At 41.0% G+C, this 20215-nt stretch overlaps 1 protein-coding gene across 1 annotated transcript in view; it reads left to right on the forward strand.

Annotated features, from left to right (window-relative positions):
- CTNNA3 (catenin alpha 3) overlaps window positions 1-20215 on the forward strand; it is a 1398597-nt gene that overhangs the window by 23427 nt on the left and 1354955 nt on the right. The window contains exon 2 of the mRNA XM_038743931.1: window positions 17854-17957. Within this exon, the coding sequence (XP_038599859.1) occupies window positions 17859-17957 (99 nt within the window). The 5' untranslated portion in view covers window positions 17854-17858. The remainder of the gene's footprint in view (window positions 1-17853; window positions 17958-20215) is intronic.

Below are 20215 nucleotides of genomic sequence, written 5' to 3' on the forward strand. Positions count from 1 at the left end.
CCGGGATTTAAACCGGTGACATCTGACTCCAAAGCCTGTGTTCTTTCCATGGAGCCACGCTGCTTCCCCAATAATATGTACAAATAAATATGTACAAATATACACAAGTGCTGTGTTTGGGGGGAAGGGGGTAGAGCAGAAGGAGGGAGTAGGGGCGATGGGAGGGAGGAGGAGGGTGTTGAAAACAGTGGTATGTAGGCTTTGCTTTATGCGGAGGGAGAGAAGTAGCCTTTGGAGGGTTTGGGGGAGATAGGAGATGAGAAGTGAGTGACATTTCGGGGAGATAATTCAGACAGCAATGTGAAGTATGGGTTGACGTTGGGGGAGGCTGGAGGCAAGGAGACCAGCCAGAAGGCTGATAGAGCTTGAATTAGGTCAGTGCTTCGTGAACGAAACCAACCAGAATTGAGTGTCTCACTTCTGAAACTATAGGCAGAAGGAGGCTGCAACTTGGCTATATAGAAAGTGGCAAATGTGTAGATGAAAACGTGGATAAGCAGCATGGTCTAGTGGAAAGCACACGAGACTGGGGCTCAGAAGACCTGGATTCTAATCCCGGCGCCACCACTTATCTGCTGTGTGACCTTGAGCAAGTCACTTCACTTCTCTGGGCCTCGGTTACTTCATCTGTGAAATGGGGATTAATACTGTGAGCCCCATGAGGGTCATGGACCATGTCTAACCTGATCAGCTTGTATCTACCCCAGCACTTAATACAGTGCCTTGCATATAGGCCTTGCATATTGCATCCCGACTCCACCCCATGACGGCTGTGTGACCTTGGGCAAGTGACTTCGCTTCTCTGAGCCTCAGTTCCCTCATCTGTAAAATGGGGATTGATTGTGAGCCCCCCCCCCTCCCCGTGGTGCAACTTGATCACCTTGTATCCCCCCCAGCACTTAGAACAGTGCTCTGCACATAGTAAACGCTTAACAAATGCCATTATTATTATTATTATATAGTAAGCACTTAACAAATACCATTACAAAAATATAGGGTATAATTCCAAATTTTGAGATTTGATATAAGGGTTGGTAAATGAATGGAAATGATTTATTGACCGATTCTTGAAGGTACTTCTGGGGAATCATCTGCAACCTTTTAGATGCACTTCTTGCTGATGGGGTCAGCAGGTTTCAGAATTGAATTAAGTTTCAATTACGCTAGCGATCAGAACTTATTATTGTGGAGCAGAGCCTAAGGAGACAATTAGCTCTGATGGAAATTAGTTTTTACGAGTATGTATAAAAGACCCTTAAAATAATGGTAAAATATACATCCCGCAGCACGGTGTGCGTCGTTTGTTCAATATGAATTTAGAGCACAATTGTTTCAAGTAGAGATTCACTGGTTTATATAGTGTAGGCTGGCATATCGCTTTAAGAATACCCATCCCCCTAGGCAGCAGGCACTGTGTCCTGTCAATCAACTTGAAATTCCCTGGACGGCTGGTCAGCCAGTATGCTCGCAGATGCAGAGTTAGTCAAACCATGAGCCATAATAGTTGCACTGAAGTTTTAAATACAACTCGTTTAGCCATTCGGTGTAGTATCTCTATTTGATCAGTGCTTGTGTCCTGCAGTAGGTGAGTGATGGGCTGGTATCACCTTTTAAATTCCAACTTTGGTGTACTCTTTTAAATCTGCAAAACACATCCTAATCATGGGAGATTTCCAATTACCTTCCCTCTGGAGAGAGAGAGGGTTTTTTTAAAGAATAGCACAGCATACTGTAGTCACTGTTTTCTTGCCTTGCTTCCTCAACTTTTGTTAGCTGAGGTTTTTTTTGAGATGCCGCAATCTTTTGAATTTTTCATGCTGGCTTTACTTTTCTACCTGCTCTCAGAAGCAGTTAAGATGAAGACAAAGTGTAGAATATTGCTTCAAATGTAGGATGGTTCCAACATTTACAAATGTAATTAACGCTGCTAATGACAATTTGGGCTCAGCTATAATATTTTGAGGGTTTAGAAAATATCAAGTTATATTGCTCAATGCAAATTCACTGTTTCAGCAAGGACCCAAGCTGTAATAGTCTCTCCAGAATATTTTGGAAATGTTATTGTGTAATTAAGTCCTTTGGCTGGATGAAATGCAGTGAGTGGTGTAAACAGTATAATGGGTGTTATATACTGTTGGTTTATCAAAAGGCTGATTGTATGTTCGAGAACTGTTGTTCCTGTGGCAAATCTTTGTATGTGAAGTCAAATATAAGAACATTTCTTGGTATTTCTTTGATTTCCAGTTCGAGGACTATAGGTTGATACTCTAGAGGGGAAGACTGATTGCCAAGGAAGTAAAAAGAGAGAATGAAAGAATAGGTCCACTGTGGGTTGCAACTGATGGAAGATGGTGGGTTAGAAAATTTAATAATTAAAGATCAGACATCCCCTGTGTAGTCTGCCTGGTTGATGAGGGTCCCTTGAAGAAATTCCACCTGCAAATTAGAGCAAGCTACAAAGATTCATGAAAAATATCTTTACTTAAGTTAGTGTTGAGTGCCTACAGGGTGCAATCACCCCATTTGTCCCTAATTTGTGAAAGCCCATCTTTCCATCTTTTCTCTGCTTCCTCTTGGAGAAAGGTAGAAAATCTGATGAAGCCACCTTTCATCTTAGGCTGTTACATGGAAGAATCAAACAAAGTGTGGCTCCAGCTGTGGTTTGGGAGGAAGGAAGCACTGGTCTAATGGATTTTAGTAGTTTTTTGTTTTTTTTTTTGAACTGTGAATGGTACCAGTGGCTAATTATTGGTAAAATAGAAGGGGAGCACAAAGTATCATCAGCCCGTATGGGTTTGTCGAGGAATTAGCATGGGAACTAAACTGGGATATGGCGTAAGTGTGCCTAAAGATAGAAAACAGAATGGCAGGTGGAACTTTGCCAAAATATCTTTCAAATTCCTTACCGCAGGATAGGAGGCAGTGTGGCTTCATGGACTGAGCAAAGGACAGAGGATTAGGGCCATGAAGTGCTGTCCTGTCTGCCTCTTATAGTCATCAATCATAGTTATTGAGCGCTTACTATGTGCAGAGCACTGTACTAAGCGCTTGGGAAGTACAAATTGGCAACATATAGAGACAGTCCCTACTCAACAGTGGGCTCACAGTCTGCAGTCATCAGATTTTACAGTCGTATTTTACGCTCCCAATCTGGTTTCAGTGGGTTGGACCCTTTCCCGGGTTGACTATGGCCCTGGATGGCTTCATGTCATGGATTCTTTTCTACAGCCCGCCTCCCTCTGCAGCAGCTCCTGCAGTCCTGAGGCCAGAGGGGCAATTGCAGTGGTTCTGGGGACACCCCCAGACACCCCCTTTTGCCCCCCCCCCCCCCCCAAATTGCTCTAGGATTAAGCTAAATGGCTTGCATGGCATCGTTAATTTATGCTGGGCCCCTTCCTTCCTCTCCCCCTCATCCCCCTCTCCATCCCCCCCATCTTACCTCCTTCCCTTCCCCACAGCACCTGTATATATGTATATATGTTTGTACATATTTATTACTCTATTTATTTATTTATTTATTTATTTTACTTGTACATATCTATTCTATTTATTTTATTTTGTTAGTATGTTTGGTTTTGTTCTCTGTCTCCCCCTTTTAGACTGTGAGCCCAATGTTGGGTAGGGACTGTCTCTATATGTTGCCAATTTGTACTTCCCAAGCGCTTAATACAGTGCTCTGCACATAGTAAGCGCTCAATAAATGCGATTGATGGCAATGATGATGATGATGATGCATGTCTGGTGTAATGTAAGCCTTGGCATCGGCATCTCTGTGCCATGGTCTTCGAATGTCATCAGTGGTCACTTTAAGAAGCAGTGTGGCTCAGTGGAAAGAGCCCGGGCTTGGGAGTCAGCGGTCATGGGTTCAAATCCTGCTCCACTGCTTGTCAGCTGTGTGACTTTGGGCAAGTCACTTAACTCCTCTGGGCCTCAGTTCTCTCATCTGTAAAATGGGGATTATGACTGTGAGCCCCCCATGGGACAATCTGATCACCTTCTAAACTCCCCAGCACTTAGAACAGTGCTTTGCACATAGTAAGTGTTTGACAAATAGAATTAAAGCTAAATGCACATCATTAAGAAAATAAATAGAATAGTAAATATGTACAAATAAAATAAATAGAGTGATAAATCTGTACAAACATATATACAGGTGCTGTGGGGAGGGGAAGGAGGCAGGGCGGGGGGATGGGGAGGAGGAGAGGTAAAAGGGGGCTCAGTCTGGGAAGGCCTCTTGGAAGAGGTGAGCTCTCAGTAGGGCTTTGAAGGGAGGATCTTGTTTCTACCCCAGTGCTTAGTACAGTGCCTGGCACATAATAAGCCAGTTCAGTGCTAAGCACTTAGTACAGTGCTCTGCACACAGTAAGCGCTCAATAAATACAATCGAATGAATGAATAAGCACTTAACAAATGCCATAGGCAAAAAAAAGGGGGAATGTTTGTACTGCGGATGTGCAGATTGGCCTGAGCTGGGTGGTTAGAAGTGGCTTCTTGGCTTGGGACACGCGAGTTTGGGCAAGTCACTTAACTTCTACTTGTACATATTTATTCTATTTATTTTATTTTGTCAATATGTTTTGTTTTGTTGTCGGTCTCCCCCTTCTAGACTGTGAGCCTGCTGTTGGGTAGGGACCGTCTCTGTGTGTTGCCACCTTGGACTTTCAAAGCGCTTAGTACAGTGCTCTGCACACAGTAAGCGCTCAATAAATACAATTGAATGAATGAATGAATGATCAATGCCATTATTATTATTATTATTATTATTATTATTATTATTACTCCTGGAATGCTGGAAAATCTGGGTGCCTGCTGTGTGACCTCTGGGTGAGTCATTTCTCTTCCTCTTTGCTTCAGTTACCTCATCTGTAAAATAGGGATTAAGGTTGTGGGGCATGGACTGTGTCCAACCCACTTAGTTTGTATCTACCCCAGTGCTTAGTAGGTGCCTGTCATATAGTAAGTGCTTAACAAATACCATAAAAAACTCACTAGATCTCTGGCCCTGTTGCATCATTTGAAAAGTGATGAAATCTAAGCTGATCCGCTCCCAGGTTTATTGTTTAAAATCCTTCATTTACGAAATGTTGTTTAAATGCTTAATACTTATTGGAAGATGAATGCTTCTCTCCTTTTCTCCTGTTCCCCTTGAAATTAACTCATATAGTCCTTGCTAGGAATACTTATGAGTCCAGTGGAAAATCTATGCTAAGTTGATACATTTGTTTCAAAGCAGGGGTATATTTGGCGCAAGAAAAACGTGTCTACCAGCTTTGTGGTATTTCACTTTCCCAAACACTTAGCACAGTGCTCTGCACACAGTAGGTGCTCAATAAATACCGTTGATGATGTGATGATGATGATTATGAAGGGAATGAAGTCTGGAAAGTAGGGTACCATCAGGAAACCTGAACACAGGCATTAATGAAGCTATTTCGTTCATTCATTCAAACGTATTTATTGAGCGCTTACTGTGTGCACAGCACTGTACTAAGCACTTGTAATTTGCACTGTACTAAGCACTTGTAGAGGTCATGGGTTCAAATCCCAGCTCTGCCACTTGTCAGCTGTGTGACTTTGGGCAAGTCACTTAACTTCTCTGTGCCTCAGTTCCCTCATCTGTAAAATGGGGATGAAGACTGTGAGCCCCATGTGGGACAACCGCATCACCTTGTATCCCCCCGGCACTTAGAACAGTGCTTTGCACATAGTAAGCGCTTAATAAATGCCATTATTATTATTATTATTATTATTATTATTATTATTGTAATTCTGAGAACACCATGTGTGCCATAGATATGGTAAGGACATTTATGAAAGTAATAAGCAGTTGGAAGCACTGATGAGACACAACTGGGTTAGAACATCACAGATCCAGATAAATTGGCTTCTTCTCTTTAAGAAGCGGGAAGACTTCTGCTAGTGAAGCAGAAGGATTCTGGAGCTTTATGTTCAGGAGCAATTTTTTCGTGTCTACTTGTTTTGTTTTGTTGTCTGTCTCCCTCGTCTAGACTGTGAGCCCGTTGTTGGATAGGGACCATCTCTATATGCTGCCGATTTGTACTTCCCACACGCTTAGTACATTGCTCTGCACACAGTAAGCACTCAGTAAATGCGATTGAATGAATGGATGTATTTGTTAAATGCTTACTATGTGTCAAGCACTGTTCTAAACTGTGGGGTAGATCTATCAATCAGTCAATTGTATTTTTTGAGCACTTACTATGTCCAGAAGATTGTATTGAGTGTTTGGGAGAGAACAACGCTCAATGTAGCAGACATATTCCCTGCTTACAGTCTAGAGAGGGAGACAGACATTAATATAAATAAATTACGGATCTGTAGATAAGTGGTGTGGTGCTGAATGTGGGTGAATAAAGGGAGCAAGTCAGGGCCAAACAGAAGGGAGTGGGAGAAAAGGATGTGAGGGCTTAGTCAGGGAAGGCTTCTTGGAGGAGATGTGCCTTCAGTGAGGCTTTAAAGATGGGGAGAGTCATTGTCCGTCGGATACGTGGAGGGAGGGCGTTCCAGTCCAGAGGCAGGACATGGGTGAGATGTCGGCTGTGAGATAGGCGAGATCAAGGCACAGTGAGAAGGTTAGCATTAGGCGATTAAAAGTGTACAGGCTGGGTTGTAGTAGGAGAGTAACAAGGTGATATAGGAGAAGCAGCATGGCTTAGTGGATAGAGCACGGGCCTCGGAGTCAGAAGGTCGTGAGTGCTGATTCTGGCTCTGTCACTTGTCTGCTGTGTGACCTTGGGCAAGTTACTTCACTTCTCTGGGCCTCAGTTTCCTCAACTGTAAAATGGGGATTGAGGAGATTCTGTTTGATCCAGAGGTGGATGGTCAACCTCTGGGGGTTCTTCAGGATCAGGAAAACCTGGACTGAATGTTTTTTGTAGAAATATGATCCGGGAAGCAGAGTGAGGTATTGGCTGGAGTAGGGAGAAACCGGAGGCGGGGGGGCCAGCAAGGAGGCTGACACCGTAATCAAGGCAGAATAGGATAAATGCTTGGATTAAGGTGGTAGCAGTTTGGATGGCGAGGATAGGGTGGATTTTAGCGGTGTTGCGAAGGTAGAAATTAATCTGGTCGGAAAGAGTCCCTGTTTCATATGGGGCTCACATTATAAGTCAGAGGGAAAACAGGTATTAAATCTCCATTTTGCAGTTGAGGAAACTGAGGCATAGAGAAGTTAAGTGACTTGCCCAAGGTCACACAGCAGGAAACTAGCAGAGCCAGGATTGGAAACACAGGTACTTTTGTTCCCAGGCCTGTGTTTTATCCACCAGGCCATGATGCTTCCCAGAAGCCCTACAGACAAATTCACACTAAAAAGATTGCAGGTCTTTGAGAAGAGAGGTGATGGGAAGATGATATTAGAAGTACAGAATCAGGCTATTCTTTGTATTAAGAGCTGGTACAGTCAATAGGTTATCAGCAGAGCCCCAAAAGTGAAGCAACTGTTTGTTTCAATACACTGAATGATAATTAGGGTGGAAATTAGATTGTGAAGCGGTATCATTTTTTTGTGGTAAGGCAACTTGAGTTTATTGGAATTTTGGTAGTCTAGAATGTTTGACTTATGACAAAGAGAATAAAGCGGGGCTACAGGCGAATATCAATCAGAAGGAGAGAAAGAACCACACAGTTGAACAGCCAAGAGCATATTTAGGAGAAATGGTAACCCTTCAAACCAGGCTGTCAGAGAAAGGGACTCCACTGAAACCTACTTATGGGTAGGGAATGTATCTTTGTGCCTGTCAAACATTCCCAGGCACTTTGTACTGTGCATTACATCAAATGGGTAATCCATAAATACCATTACTATTACTAAGGGGAGACTAAGAAGTAAGGGTGGACAGAGATTTCTTTGTTGTTTTCCATCTGTGCTGATGGTTAGAACTCTCACTGTGGACGCTAAGGGATATTTTCCAGGAAAGTTTCCTTCCTTGGTTCTCTTTGGTAAGTAAGACCTTGCTCAGTTACGTCGTCTTTTACTAATTGGTCATTGAACAAATTAGAGAAAAAAAATCATACGTTTTGGGGGTGTTTTACCTTTATTCCCTCCCTGCACTCTTCTTACCTTTGCTCACCGAATTGAGACTTATTGTATCTCTGAAAAGTTCATGGCCTATGCAAACACGGCATAGTGTTTATATGTTAGATTATGATTGAGAGCTCCCTGAGGGACAGGGCCCTATCCAATTCCCACCTGTTTATTCTCTCACAATTCTCTCCCAGCACTTAGTACAGTGTTTTGCACATGCTGAGTGCTTAAGGAATGCTACTACTATTGTTCTAGGGCAATCGTCAATCTACTTGAAGGGAAAAATGTGTTTGTTTTAGATATGCAGTAGGGCTAGAAATAGCCTAAGATAAAATCCCCTTATGGAAATGGCACTCTGAGGGCTGGGATTAGACTCCCTTCTGCATCCTCTGCACCAGGATCTATACCTTTTAGGCAGTTGGTATTCACTCCTCAGCCCCACAGCATTTATTTACATATCTGTAATTTGAGCGTGTTGTTGGGTAGGGACTGTCTCTACATGTTGCCGATTTGTGCTTCCCAAGTGCTTAGTACAGTGCTCTGTACACAGTAAGCGTTCAATAGATACTATTGACTCTGGACTGTAAGGTCACTGTGGGCAGGGAACGTATCTACCAGTGCTGTTGTATTGTGCTCTCCCAAGCATTTAGTACAGTGCCCTGCACACGGTAAGCTCTCAATAAATACCATTGATGATCACTTGACATGTTGAATCAACTGCCTATTTCAGGTGCACATGCTGGAGGAGTTCCTTGTCTAGCTCTGCATTGTGACACCATGGGTAGGGATGTGTGCTCTCTATGCAAAATGCTTTCTGAACACTTAAACAAGACTTGTGAGGGGATTTCTCATCCAGAAAACTGCCAGCCAGCACTGGAGGGCATTTCCCCACTGATTGCCCTGCATCTTCTTCCTCTCTTCTTGCCCCTTACCTCCCTCCCCTCCCCACAGAACCTGTATATATGTATATATGTTTGTATGTATTTATTACTCTCATTATTTATTTTACTTGTACATATTTTTTCTATTTATTTTATTTTGTTAATATGTTTTGGTTTTTTGTCTGTCTCCCCCTTCTAGACTGTGAGCCCGCCGTTGGGTAGGGACCGTCTCTACATGTTTCCTGTTCCCTGTTGGGTAGGGACCGTCTCTATATGTTGCCAATTTGTACTTCCCAAGCGCCTAGTACAGTGCTCTGCACAGAGTAAGCGCTCAATAAATACGATTGATGATGATGATGTTGCCAACTTGTACTTCCTAAGTGCTTAGTACAGTGCTCTGCACACAGTAAGTGCTCAATTAATATGATTGAATGAATGAATCTTCAATTTGACAGGCTTTGGTTCAATCAATCAATCAATCAATTGTATTTATTGAGCACTTACTGTGTGCGGAGCACTTTACTAAACACTTGGAAGAGTACAATATAACAATATGACAGAGTTGGTAGACATGTTCCCTGCCCACAACGAGTTTACATTTAGTACTTTCAGGCATGATTTTAATTAGATTGGACTCCATACCTCCTCCCATCTGATACCATTTTTAAATAGGAGGGAGAGAGCTTATGTGAATCTCGGAGTAAGGAAACATTTCTACATTTATATTTTTGTATCTTACACTAGTTGAAGTCAGGAAATAGCCTCAAGAGTGGCCTATTGAAAGTTATTCAGGGGAAAAACTTTTTTTAAACTATTAACATTCTACTTCTGGGATGATTTGTATGTGAAATTCTTGAATTACATCCAGTTCTCCTATAGCACAGGAATAGCATTCTTGCAAAACTATGCTTTAAGGAAATCTGGTGTTGTAGAAATAGTAATTAGTAGCATTTATTCAGTGCACACTGAATATGAGTGATTGATTGTTGTGGTGCCCTGGTTTGAGGGCTTGGGGAGAACAGAATAGGGAAGTGACACATTCCCTGCCCACAAGGAGTATTCATGTATACATGAGTGATGAGGAGGATATGTGTAAATTCATGTGTCAGAACTCAGGGTATTGGAAAATTAATTGGGGAAGGCTTGTAGGAGAAGATGGGATTTTAGTAGGGCTTTGAATGTGAGGACAACTGTAGTCTGTCTAATTTTGGGAGGGAAGGAGCTCCAAGTTAGAGGAACAGAGCGAGGGGACAGAGAGAGGAGAGTCAAATGTGAGGTGTAATTTGAAGGTTGGCATAGGAGGAATGATGATGGAGAGCTGGGAAAGAGCAGTTGAAAAGAAAAGCAGGTGTGACCATATGGTGAAGATCCTTGAGTTTTTGTTTGTTGGAAGAAACAGGAAGCCTATGGAGGGTTTTTAAGAAAGGAGAGATGTGGGCCGTGCAGAGTTTCGGGAAAAGGATCCATGCAGCAGCAGGCAATGTCAACTGGGTGAGGGGGAGGCTAGAGGCTGGGAGACCAGTGAGGAGGCTGATGAGGTAAGTCTAGCAAGGACAGAGCTTATACTACGATAGTAGCAGTTTGGGCTGAGAGCAAGGAGTCAACATGGCAAATGTGCAGCAGGATCCGGAAGGACTGCGTCCAACACTGCACAGATGTGCTGGTGCACAAACTGTTTCTTTCCACACCGCATGGTACTGAATCCAAGCAGGCTCACGATGTTGGGCAAACTTTTCCTAATTCCCAACAACCCTCCTGCCAAAATGCATACTTTTATGACACAACCGAGTGCACGTATTTTTCTTCAGTCCATCTCTTTGCTTTAATTGAAACTGATTTTTGTCTTATCTTTTGGAGGGTAGTCAAACTAAACAGTTATTAATAGGAGTAAGAGCATTGAAAATAATCACTGGGAGGTGGCCCATTACTTCATCTAGTCGCTGAGTTAACCAATCGCATCCATGCAGCAATGGTATTTATTAAGCACTTCCTGCATGCAGACTGTACTAAGTGTTTGGGAGCGTAATGCTTTATAACTGTGGTATTTGTTAATAATAATAATAATAGTATTTATTAAGCACTTACTATGTGTCAAGCACTGTTCTAAGCACTGGGGTAGACACAAGGTAATCAGGTTGTCCCACGAGGGGCTCACAGTCTTAACCCCCATTTTACAGACAAGGTAACTGAGGCACAGAGAAGTTAAGTGATTTGCCCAAAGTCACACATCTGACATTTATTTTATTTTGTTAATATGTTTGGTTTTGTTCTCTGTCTCCCCCTTTTAGACTGTGAGCCCACTGTTGGGTAGGGACTGCCTCTATGTGTTGCCAACTTGTACTTCCCAAGCGCTTAGTACAGTGCTCTGCACACAGTAAGCGCTTAATAAATACGGTTGATGATGATGATGATGATGACAAGTGGTGGAGCTGGGATTAGAACCCATTACCTCTGACTCCCAAGTCTTTTCTTTCCACTTTCCACTTTTCTTTCCCAACTCTTTCCACTAAGCCATGCTGCTTCTCTTAAGCGCTTACTATATGCCAAGCACTGTACTAAGCATGGGGTAAGCCTGGGGAATCAGGTTCCACATGGGGCTCAAAGTATAAGTAGGAGGGAGAACAGGTATTGAAGTCCCCTTTTGCAGATGAGGGAATTGTGTCATAGAGAGGTGAAGTGACTTCCTGAAGGTCACACAGAACCAGGATTAGGAACAATAGTTTAGTACAGAGCTTTACACACACTGAGTGCTCAATAAATACAATTGATTGATTAGAACCAGAGTCTCTGACTCCCAGGCTCTTACTCTTTCCATTAGGCAACTTCCTCTACCAACAATACAACTCTGCACAATATAACAGAGATGGTAGACAAATTCCCTCCCCACAGTTGTAGCCTAGAGAAGAAGATTCTGGTTCTGTGATCAATTTTCCTGGAAAAGGCTGGATTGGACAGAGCCAAATTAGGCAAATGGCCTAGAATCGCAGACATTTTGCTAAGGAAAGTTATAATTTTATTTTTTCTGGGCAGATTTTCTTTTAATTCTGGTCCTTTTTAAAAGTTGTGTAGGACTATTTCCTGCTGGTTCAACTTTCAGCTCTTTTGAAGAACTAGTTTATTGCTCCTATTGAAGGACGCAAACAATAAGTAGTTCTATTTAAATCCCAGCATCTTTAAAATGTTCAGTTTTCATTCTGAAATGTCGCATTATTTAGTTCTGCTGGAGCCGAGTGTTTACTGAGGGCAAGTAAATAAGAGACTCAGTATGGCTGAGATACAAAGAAATGAGCGTGGACATTCTTACCAAATGGGCCTGAGGCCCCTGGAACGTAACACTCAACAGAACTCAAAGAATAGAGGTGGAAGTGTTAATGAACTTTCATCACATATCTATTACATATACATTACATATCTATTCTATTTATTACATATCTATTCTATTTATTACATATCTATTCTATTTATTTTATTTTGTTAGTATGTTTGGTTTTGTTCTCTGTCTACCCCTTTTAGACTGTGAGCCCACTGTTGGGTAGGGACTGTCTCTATATGTTGCCAATTTGTACTTCCCAAGCGCTTAGTACAGTGCTCTGCACATAGTAAGCGCTCAATACAATTGATGATGATGATGATGATCACATTGCTGGGAATTAGGGATGTGAATAGATTATTTTAGTGCGATTTAGAAATGTACTACTATAATAGTCATTAGTGGCTGTGTAAAGAATTAAATGTTCAAATCAGAACATTGACTGATACAGCATAACTAAGAGAAACTGAAATGAATGCTCTAACTTTAGGGTCAGAGATGGAAGGGGATGAAAATATTCAGAATATTGACCAAGAGTCGAGAGGTCTGCTCTCTTTCAGTGTATATTCACTGAGATTTGGGTTCCCCCACCAATCAATCAGTCAATCAATCACAATTTGTTGAGTGCTTATTATGTGCGGAGAACTTGGGAGAATACAGTACAACAGAGTTGGAAGACACATTCCTTGCCAACTAGGAGCTTACAGTCTACAGTCTAGTAGTATGGAGAAGCAGCATGGCTCAGTGGAGAGAGCCCGGGCTTTGGAGTCAGAGGTCAGGGGTTCAAATCCTGGCTCCACCAGTTGTCAGTTGTATGACTTTGGGCAAGTCACTTCACTTCTCTGTGCCTCAGTTACCTCATCTGTAAAATGGGGATTAAGACTGTGAGACACCCTTGAGACAACCTGATCACCTTGTAACCTCCCCAGCACTTAGAACAGTGCTTTGCACGTAGTAAGTGCTTAATAAATGCCATTATTATTATTGTTATTATTAAAGGGGGAGACAGACATTAAAATACATTACAGATGTGAGCATAAATGCTTTGGGGTTGAGGATGGGGTCAATACCAAGGGCAGATCATAGACATTCCAATTAATTAAGACTTAAAATCAAGCCACTGAAAAAGAGAACGGACGTCAGAAACTAAAGGAGCTGAGACTGGTTATGGTCTCTCCTGAGGTGACAGTATCCTGAGGTGACAGTATGTAATAGGAACAAAGTTTGCTGAACATTTTTAAGTTGTATTGTGTTTTAGTGATTCTTCTTTTGTTTAGAGAATGTCAGGTTTAAGATTCTGTTTTCTGACCCAGGATACTTAAAAAAATGAATTTACCACAGGCCTCCGAGTAGGGTCTGTAGACAGTTGGTGGTGGAGCTGCGAATGGTGATCTGATCTACCAGTGGTGGGTTGGAATGCTTCTTATCATCAATCGTATTTATTGTATCAATGATTGTATTTATCGTATTTATCGTAATTATTGTATTTATCATATCAATCGTATTTATTGAGCACTTACTGTGTGCAGAGCACACAGTTTATCCTGTTCTGTTTATCTACACAGCAGGTAGAGACTTGACTAAATTCAAGGAAACTTTTTCCCTTAAGCCACATTGCTAGTGGTTTTCATTAAAAAGCCAACATTTATTTTCTGGTAGGCTAATGAATAATGCAGTGTAGCTATTTGAAAATATATTGATAGGGTGTTCTAATGTTTGAAGCCTTACACTTTCTCAGATTTGACAGGCCATCAGTCACCAATGATCCTGCGGGACTCTGCATTTTTTTTCTTGCAAATGGATTATTATAATTACTAGTCTTTACCAGAAGGTATTTTTGATACAATTCACAATAAATAGCATGGATAGTATTTTATGGTCTAATCAGAAATGCGATATGCAATTCACTTACATACAAGTTCATAAATTACTAGAGATGTCATGAATTGCTCCTTTGAGAGTTTTCAACATGATTGTCTTTTTGCTTTTTAATATCAACCATATTGAAAATCTAGGAAAATACCATAAGCGTGCATACTTGAAATTCCAGTGTTTCACTATTTTGTGTATGGGCAACTTTATATATTATGACAATAGGGGAAAGCTGCATGATGGATTTCTTTGATTGCTACTACATAAGCTTCAAATTGCCATTTTCTGAAAGAAACCATGAAGCATGACCTGGTGGCAAATCATCTCCAGATAACTTCCTTCTGGGAATCAGCCAGTATGATCTGATTTAAAACAAAACAAAAAAACCCCAAACAGATTAAAGTATTATTTTAGCAAGTGTGACACTGCTAGAAACAAAGTTCTGAAACCAGTAGGTGGTTTGGAGATTTGAGGAAAAGTGGCATGAATATAATAATAATAATTGTGGAATTTTTAAAGTGCTTACTAAGTGCCATGCGCTGTACTAAGCATTCACTCAGTCAGTCATATTTATTGAGCGCTTACCATGTGCACAGCACTGTACTAAGTGCTTAGGAGAGTACCACACGGCAATAAACAGACACATTTCTTGCCCACAATGAACTTACAGTATGATAATAGTAATGATGATTATTATATTATTATATATAGTATAATTATCATTATAATGATTATTACATACATCCGTAATGTATTTCAATGTCTGTCTCCCCCTGTAATAATAATAATAATAATGGCATTTATTAAGCACTTACTATGTGCCAAGCACTGTTCTAAGCACCAGGGTAGATACAAGGTAATGAGGTTGTCTCACATGGGGCTCACAGTCTTAATCCCCATTTTATAGATGAGGTAACTGAAGCACAGAGAAGTTAAGTGACTTTTAAGAGGTCACACAGCAGACAAGTGGCAGAGCTGGGATTAGAACCCATGATCTTCTGACTCCCAAACCCATGCTCATTCCACTGAACCATGCTTCTCTAGAGGTGGGGGAGTTAGACATTAATATAAATTAATATTTATCTATATTCTATTTATTTTATTTTGTTAGTATGTTTGGTTTTGTTCTCTGTCTCCCCCTTTTAGACTGTGAGCCCACTGTTGGGTAGGGACTGTCTCCATATGTTGCCAATTTGTACTTCCCAAGCGCTTAGTACAGTGCTCTGCACATAGTAAGCGCTCAATAAATACGATTGATGATGATAAATTAATAAATTGAAGACATGTATGTAAGTGCTGTGGGGCTGGGAGCAGGGGAAGAACAAAGGGAGCAAGTCAGGGTGACTCAAGGAATTGGGAGAAGAGGAAAGGAGGGGCTTAGTCAGGGAAGGCTTACTGGAAGAGATGGGCCTTCAGTAAGGCTTTGAAGTGGGGAGAGTAATTAATTGTCTGTCAGATTTGAGGAAGGAGGGTGTTCCAAGCCAGAGGTAGTACATGGATGAGGGGTCGGCAGCGAGACAGACTAGACAGAGGCACAGGAGAAGGTTAGTATTAGAGGAGCGAAGTGTGAGGGCTGGGTTGAAGTAGGAGGAGAGTAAGAAGGTGATTTAGGAGAAGCAGCATGGCATAGTGGATAAAGCATGAGCTTGGGAGTCAGAAGGTCATGGGTTAAAATCCCGGCTTTCTCACTTTTCTGCTGTGTGACCTTGGGTAAGTCACTTCACTTTTCTGGGCCTCAGTTTCCTCATTTGTAAAATGGGGAATTAAGATTGTAAACCAGACGTGGGACAGGGATTGTGTCCTGCTGAATTCGCTTTAACAACCCCAGCACCTAGTACAGTGCCTGGCACATAGTAAGCACTTAACAAAGGCCAGAATTATTATTGTTATTATTAGGAGGGGTCAAGGTGATTGAGTGCTTTAAAGCCGTTGGCAAGGAGTTTCTGTTTGATCCAGAGGTGGATGGGCACCCACTGGAGTTTTTTTTGAGGAGTGGGATGACGTGGCTCAGTGGAAAGAGCACGGGCTTTGGAGTCAGAGGTCATGGGTTCAAATCCCAGCTCTGCCAATTGTCAGGTGTGTGACTTTGGGCAAGTCACTTAACTCCTCTGTACCTCAGTTACCTCGTCTGTAAAGTGGAGATGAATCAATCAATCAATCGTATTTATTGAGCACTTACTGTGTGCAGAGCACTGTACTAAGTGCTTGGGAAGTACAAGTTGGCAACATATAGAGATAGTCCCTACCCAACAGTGGGCTCACAGTCTAAAGATGAAGACTGTGAGCCCCCTGTGGGACAACCTGATCACCTTGTAACCTCCCCAGCACTTAGAACAGTGCTTTGCACATAGTAAGCGCTTAATAAATGCCATTATTATTATTTATTATTATATTTGTAGAAAATGATCTGGGCAGCAGAGGGAAGTATGGACTGGAGTGGGGAGAGGCAGGAGACTAGGAGGTCAGCAAAGAGACTGATGCAGTAATCCAGTTAGGTTAGGATGAGTGATTATATTAATATGGTAGCAGTTTGGATGGAGGGAAAAGCACTGGGATAGATAAAAGATAACCAAGTTGAATAGAGCCGCTGCTCACATGGAGCTCCCAGTCTAAGTAGGAGAGAGAACAGGAATTGAATCTCTATTTATCGATGAGGAAACTGAGTCACAGAGAAGTTAAGGTATTTTCCCTTGGTCCTACAGCAGGCAAGTGGCAGAGCTGGGATTAGAACCCAGTTCTTTTGACTCCCAGATCACTAGGAGTCCACTCCTATCCACTAGGCCATGCTACATGCTACTAGAAAGGCAGCATGGCCTAGTGGAAAGAGCGTGGGCTTGGGAGCCAGAGATCGTGGGTTCTAATCCGACCTCCGCTACTTGTCTGCTGAGTGTCCTTAGACAAGTCACTTCACTTCTCGGTGCCTCAGATACCTCATCTGTAAAATGGGGATTGAGACGGTGAGCCCCATGTAGGACAACCTGATCACCTTGTATCTACCAGTGCTTGGCATGTAGTAAGCGCTTAACAAATACCATAATAATAATAATAATAATAATAATAATTATTATTATTATTATTATTATTTCTTTAGGAGTATATGTGAGTGTATGTAAGTACGTATGAAAATATATGAAATATGATTGAAAATAAGTACTAGTCCATGACTCTTAGCCCGAGTGAGAATTCGGCAACAAGACTGAAAGAAATGGAATATATTTTGACCTCTCTTTTCTGTTTCTCTCTTTTCTTTTTTTTCCTTTTTTGGTTTCATGGAAATCTAAATCTGGGAGGAATTCCTGACTGGGTTTGCTACAGAGTAAGGTCTTTGCTGTTTTCTTAGACTACAAATTTGACAGTCAATAGAAGAAAGCTTGGATGGGTGGGTGGTTGGGTGGGTAGTGTTGTGGGGCTGGTAAGCATTGCTGGAACTGTGTTGATTGTTGTTCCCAAACCATTTTTGGATTAAGGATTGTTTGAAAATAATTTACGAGGCTGACACGGTATTTGTGACAAATCCGATTGAGTTAAAACCTTGATTCTTGATAACTTCAAAGAAAGGGATGAAGTTTCTCTCCACCTAGACAGAGTTACATGCCACGTTGTAGGAAATACTTCAAAGGGCATCAGTAATTTAGTTTCCAAAAAGAGTTGCCTCAAACCGGTTTCCTCTCCCAGTAATGACAACCTACTATCATTGTTTTGGTTGCTTTATAATTGAATCGGTTTTTATTCTCTGCCCATAGACGATATGTCGGCTGCAGTACCAACCAAACTGGAAATCAATCCTAAGGATCTTCAAGTCCAGACCTTTACAGTAGAGAAGTTGCTGGAACCTCTTATAATCCAGGTAATAACGGGGTAGTAACTAGGTACTGAGGCTGCCAGGAAAGTGAAAGAGCATGAAAAAGAATCCATTACATGAAGACTATGTAGGGGCCCTTATATGTGCAAATGACTGGTATGATACTGGTTTTTTCTGAAAGACTTGAGTTTAGTTTAATCCTAAATTCAAGCTTTTAATTTGCGTGAATTTCAAATTTAGCATGCCTCAGTTCTATTCACTCTCAGATAAAACTCAAAAGGAACCCTTGTCAGAGCTCTTTTGATTGGAATAAAAAGGAAATAAAATGGTTAGTTTTTCAGAAAAAAACCCTCAAGCATTTTGCGAATGAATAATTTCTGGTTCTCTCCTATGTAATGACAGCTTGTTTTCGCTGTCGCTCTGGGCTTTTTTTTTTGTACAAAAGCCTGACTGACTACTGGCTGTATGTAAAGGAGTCTAAAAGAAAAGCAACATCACTTGCATTTAAAATCACCTGGGGAAGCTTTACCATTATATTCCTCAGGTTCCTTGGCATCCCACTTTTCAGAACTAGACTGTAAACTCTAGACAGTAAGCTTGTCCGGGCAGGAATGTATCTACCAACCCCATTGTATTGTACTCTCCCAAGTGCTTAATACAGTGCTCTGCACCCAGTAAGAACTCAATAAATACCGATGATGATGATGATGACAGTAGTTGGTTGGAGCAAGTGTGTAGTACAGTGCTCTGCACATATTAGGCACTCAATAAATATGATTGACTGATTGTTTCCCCAGGAGGTTGCATTTATAGTACAGTGCTCTGCACACAGTAAGCGTTCAATAAATACAATTGAATGAATTTATGAAGTTCACTGGCTTTGAAGATCCAGCAGGGTCTGTATCAAGTGGTGCTGAAGGAAGGTAGAAAGCAATGAAGCGTAGCCACTTCATGCTCTTTCGTTTGCTGTTGCAAGGGGCCAGTTGTCCTTGTGTTTGTCAGTGTGGACTTCTTTTGTCCTTTTTAACAATTTAACCTTATATTCATATTTACGCGTGCTGAGCAACTTCATTACTTAGAACCTTTGCTTTTCCGTAAATGGTCTTTAAAGATTTTTAAAGAGTGATTTGCTACATTAGTGCAGGCCCCAGTGGCACTAGGCTCTAATAAATAATGCATGAACAATTGACATATGGAGAAGCAACAAAAGGAGAAACACAAACTCCCTGCAATTTTGTTGAGAAGGTATTAAAGATTTTTTGATGTATAAGTGACGAATGAGTATTCAAACCCTAAAATGCTGCATTTAAATTACTGACTGCTTTTGGACCTGGATACTCGACTTCCTCTCTCCATCACTTTCCTCACTCCCAATTTAACCAGAAAGTCCCATAATTTCGGTATTGTCAAATTATGCCCAAGTTGCTTTCCTGGAGTATTTTCTTGCTAAAACTCCCATTGCATGAATTTTTCATCAAGACATGAGATTAATTTGGATTGTGTAATAGTCACTGTAAGTAAATGCTTCCCTGTTGAGAGAAAAATCTTTCATCACAACCTCATGATCTATAACGTTAATGCTGTAATTACATAGAGTTAGTACAAAACCCACATTACTCTTGCTTCCTAATTCAAAATCATTCTTAAAATTAATCTTAGTCTTCATGGGGATTTTCATTATATTCTAATCCTTTATGAAGAAAGTCCTAAGGGTTATGTATCCTCTCTGATATAACTCAGGGTCAAAATTACATTTTAATCTCCAAAATAATTGATAATAAGACCCATTTTGTCATTTTTGACTTCTAAATTCATTTGTTCATGCATTTTTATTCACTTCTTTTTAAGGTTGTCTTCGATTTTTTCAAAAACCTTGATTAATCCATAATCTATTTCCTCCCATAGATCACTAGATCATTTTGCATGGACACTAGGCCATTAAAATATTTCACCCATTCATTTCTATTTTCTGTGTGATAACTTAGTTCTATCCAATGTCAAGAAATTATTCCGATGACTCACACCCACATTTTTTTTAACCAGCAATTACAGTATTATTGTTGTGAAACAAGAATCTGTGTTTTATCACTTTTAAAATCTGTTTGGCAGTGCAGTGCATAAGTAGGTATATTTATTCAGCGTTGTACTTTGAAAATTTACTGGATGCTGTAGTCTCCTTAAAGGATAGTACAAATTTCTAGATCATATGTGTTTCATTAAACTTTGCTTAGCAAGAGAACAATCAAGTTCTTACAATTAAATAATTTTTCTTATATTTTGTAAGCTGAAAAGATACGTACTGG

The sequence above is a fragment of the Tachyglossus aculeatus genome, chromosome 3 (genome assembly GCF_015852505.1).
Source record: "Tachyglossus aculeatus isolate mTacAcu1 chromosome 3, mTacAcu1.pri, whole genome shotgun sequence".
NCBI lineage: Eukaryota > Metazoa > Chordata > Mammalia > Monotremata > Tachyglossidae > Tachyglossus > Tachyglossus aculeatus.